We start from the raw sequence: 4,343 nt of genomic DNA, 5'->3' as shown, positions 1-4,343 counted from the left end.
TCAGTCCCTGTGTGTGAAATGAACCTTTAAATACTGGAACACTGCCTTTCTTATTAACATGATTACATCCCTCCTTACATAACCTTGGCGAGGAGGCGCTGACGTATCGGTTCCATCTTTTAGACGTTGAAAACTGATTTTAATCTCTAATATGTCATGATGCCGCGGCTACACATCAAGTAAGAGCAGCGTAAACCTAATTACCTGGACCAGCAGCTTCACTCCCATGGTTTATGCATGTGTCTGCACAGCTAAAGTGAAACCCCTGTGTCTTGTAAAGTAGCCTTCACCATGACTGTGAGACATTAAGTACATAAATCAATCAATTCAAAGCAGCTGGGAGACACGTCAGTCCTCCTCATCCGTCTTAGTCCAGGTTCCCTCCCTCCGGATCGACACCAGGGCGCATCTATCTCTCCACTGTAGATCAATCATCCTTCATGGAAATGTGACGTTTATGAGCATTCTGCTGATTTTGTGCTATAAATGTTGACAGTGCTGCCTGATCTGCTCGTACAGACACATTTCTACTCGTATTTAATTAGAATAAATTGTTTAAATCTACAATCAACCCAATGTTCACCGGAACCTTTCAAAATAAAAGCTCTGTGAATCAGTTAGATATAAAGCATGGCGGCAATAGAACAAACATTTATTTAGAAGACAACATACTAAAGAGGAAGTGATTCTATGATTGTTGTAGTTGAGGATCTCTACAGTTTATCTAAGAACGCAGAAGACGACATGTTCAAATGGTTAACAGACTGAGGGCCCACTGCCCCCCCCCGCCACACACACACTGACTGCTACAGGGCACTGGTCGCCTGTTTATTAAATTTGTATTAATATTGAATGTACACTTGGCTTGGACTGAGGAAAGTAAGAACACAAATGTGAAGCCGTAAAGCTGAACGGTTCACCTGGTAACACACACACACACACACACACACACACAAACACACACACACAGAAAGACGTTTGAGGATTAGCAGGTAGATATCATGTTAACTTTAGTGTGCTACTAATTTCTTTTAAGTTGGTAAACAATTGTTCTATTTCCAGTGAGACCTTGAATAATGTTGTAAAAAACGTTTGTGATTTTTCTGGTTGCAACAGCTGTTCAGTCATTTTTGTACATGACTTCACACATTTACTCACATATTTACAGACACACACATTTACTCACATATTTACAGACACACACACACACGCCTCCTGCTAAAGAACCGTGCTGATGGTGTCGAAGTCCTTGCTGATCTGAGAGCTGCTGGGCAGCGACTTGAGGTACTCCAGGTGCCGCCTGGCGTCCTCCTGGTTGTGTCTCACGTAGTAGATGACGTAGGCGATCACCATGGTGAACCATCCGAACATGGTGACGAACATGGCCACGTCGGTGGTCTTGTGGTGGAAGTTGCAGAAGTTGATCCCTGAGTCCAGCACCTGGATCACCGGCTTGCCGGCGTACTCCTCCTGCACCGCCGTGTGGCACATCACCTCGTTCACCGTCTCGGGGTCGAGCCGCAGCTCCCTCAGCACCTCCTGCAGCGTACACTCACAGTGCCACGGGTTGTTGGAGAGGCTGATCTTGGCCCGGAGTCGGGCGAAGGCCTCTTTGGGGACACTCTGGATGCGATTGTTGGACAGGTCCAAAACGAGGAGGCTGTCGGAGACACCTTGAAACGCTGCGGCGTCCAGGGTCTCGATGTCGTTGTTGGACAGGTCCACCTCCTGCAGGTAGCGCAGCTCGCTGAAGGCGTGGTTGGGGATGTGCGTGATGTGGTTGGACGCCAGATGCAGGACGACAGTGTCACCAGGGAGATCTGTCGGGATCTTCTCCAAGTTGTGAGACACACACTGGACGACTGTCATGCCGCCCTTCTCTATGCAGTGGCAACTTGTAGGACAAGCCAGCACCGGGGCACTTGCCATGACTAATCCAAGGAGCAGGCCCCGCACGAGGGCAAAGCCATCACAGATCGGATGTTTCCTGGGCACATCAGGCCCGGCTAAGTCCTGCATGTTCAGCAGTGACCTCCCACGAGGCCTGTCAGGCAAGAGCGATCATACTCTCACCTGTTCCTCCGCGTTAAGTGGTGATAACTGCCGGCTCATTACCTTTCAACAAGACAAAGACAGGATCAGCTTATCCTCAGAAACATGTGGGCTCCTCAGAGGATAATCCTTCAGAAGGGATTCAACAGTGGTCTTTTGAAAAAGATTTCCAGAGAGCTCATCCAAATATCGAGCATATTCCAGCGACAGCAGGGAAAAAGGAAATATCACAGTTATCGTCAAAGAGCCAGGAGCCGGAATCGACGTGTTCTGTGGGCAAATGAAGAAATAGAAGAAAATTGTGTTAATTCTTGAACGGGTAAATAGTTATTGAAAGCAGAGAGAAGGCAGTAACAGCTGGAAATGAACATGCATTGATCAAGCGCGACAATTCACAGGAGAAGGCATCTCGGCTGCTTTGTGCGTCTTTGTTTCCAATGTGGTCTCACTATCTGAGCATTTTGTCATCAATTTGTAAAAGCCTCTTCCTGTTCACGTTTGTCCTCAATACAAAATTACAAGTCATTATATCAATAACTTCATTATTTCATGTCTGGACAAATGACAAATCTCATTTTCTCTAGACTCCAACAACAATGATTTTTCATCCTTGGTTTCAAGACTTTTGTGTGTCTCATGCATTCATGCGCGAATGATGAAAATAGCTGGCTGTGTGTGTAAATGTGTGTGTATGTGTGTGTGTGTGTGTGTGTGTGTGTGTGTGTGTGTGTGTGTGTGTGTGTGTGTGTGTGTGTGTCATGCAGGGATCATCACTTTACCACTGTGCACCCTCTGGTGGGCTAAAACCGATCACACACGCAACCCCTCGCTGTGCTCGCGGGCATCTTCCCCACGGAGCCTCTCTCTCTCTCCCTCAGTTTCCATCTCTCTCTTCTTTCTTTCTTTTTTTAACTGTTTGTCTTTGGCAAGGACTTCATAGATCAAGGCCACACACACGCACACACACAACACACGCACACACACACACACATACTTTAAATAAGACCCTCAGGTTTGTATAAGCCCAGCAGGAGGTGTGAACAGGATGTTGGCACCAGCACGCACACACACACAAACACACACAAGCACGTACACGAGTGTGGCTGTAGTGCACCCTGCAGTGATCCTATAACACGACCACATCATTAACCAGTTTATATTAAGGCTCACGTGTGGACACACACTGTTCACAGGGATCTGATCTTTAATAGGCGAACTGAACTGCAGCTCCACCAGATGTGTCCGTCCGGTTTAAAATAACCTCTGATATTAAAACCTAAACGTGTCTCAGCCTCACATGTAGTGTAGGACAGAAGATCTCATGCAGCATTAAGACGTCTGATGCTGAGTGGATCTGAATGAGACTAATGGTGCATTAGAAGTGGAGAATAAGAATCATTCCATAGCATTTAATAAAACATCACTTTAGGCTATGTAGTGGTTTTGTGGTTAAATATTACAGATACAATAAATACAACAACTTGATTATTAAATATAGCAGCGTAGTATTTGTAAAAGTGTACTTACCAGTAAAGAGTTTGATCCTGAAAACAATAAATGTATTTTTTCCATCCGGTGTGAATCTCAGTTTGGTGCTGCAGCAGTGTAAGAGCAGTTCACATGTCAGGACCGAGGTCTGTGGACAGACAAGAGGAGAGACAGGCAGCGGACATGTGTCTCCACGCGGCCACGCGCCGCTCCGGGCACGAGTGACGAGGACGCGGCAAAGTTCCGAAGCTGCACGCGCGGAAGTTAGTGGACAGACTCATGTCTCCGGACGTGTCTCCCTGTTCTTCAACGTCTCCCTGTGACAGAGGCAGCTGCACTTGTTGAGGACGCTGGTGGTGTTCAGGAGAGGGGGGAGGGGGGGGGGGGGACTCGAGGTGCAGCACCGGTCACATACGTCACTCCCGAGTTCCCCGCCCACTTTCATATCGCGTATGGTGCCAGAAGGAGTCCCGTGCGCGTGTGGATCAGACTGCTGTTCTGTTGGCTCCCCCACCTGTCTGTCTGTCTGTTTCTCTGTCTCTCTTCCTGTCTCTCTCTCTCTGTCTGTCTATCTGCCTGCCTGCCTGTCTATGTGTCTCTCTGTCTGTATGTCTGTCTCTCTCTCTCTCTCTCTCTCTCTCTCTCTCTTTCACTCTCTCTGTCTTCCTGCCTGTCTCTCTCTCTCTCTTCCTATGTCTCTCTTGTCTGTCTGTCCGTCTCTCTTCCTCTCTCTCTCTCTCTCTGTCTGTCCGTCTCTCTTCCTCTCTCTCTCTCTCTCTCTCTGTCTGTCTTCCTGCCTGTCT

General features: G+C 47.5%; 1 protein-coding gene across 1 annotated transcript; it reads right to left on the bottom strand.

Annotated features, from left to right (window-relative positions):
- Window positions 1–1,198: 1,198 nt before the first annotated feature.
- Window positions 1,199–2,019, bottom strand: lrrc3 (leucine rich repeat containing 3). The gene has a single exon (XM_053440185.1). The coding sequence runs from the start codon at window positions 2,017–2,019 to the stop codon at window positions 1,219–1,221; it is 801 nt and encodes a 266-aa protein (XP_053296160.1). The 3' UTR covers window positions 1,199–1,218.
- Between the last annotated feature and the right edge of the window lie 2,324 nt (window positions 2,020–4,343).

The sequence above is a fragment of the Pleuronectes platessa genome, chromosome 14 (genome assembly GCF_947347685.1).
Source record: "Pleuronectes platessa chromosome 14, fPlePla1.1, whole genome shotgun sequence".
Taxonomy (NCBI): domain Eukaryota; kingdom Metazoa; phylum Chordata; class Actinopteri; order Pleuronectiformes; family Pleuronectidae; genus Pleuronectes; species Pleuronectes platessa.
The sequence above is the reverse complement of the archived record's forward strand: the minus strand, read 5'-3'. Positions and strand labels throughout refer to the sequence as shown.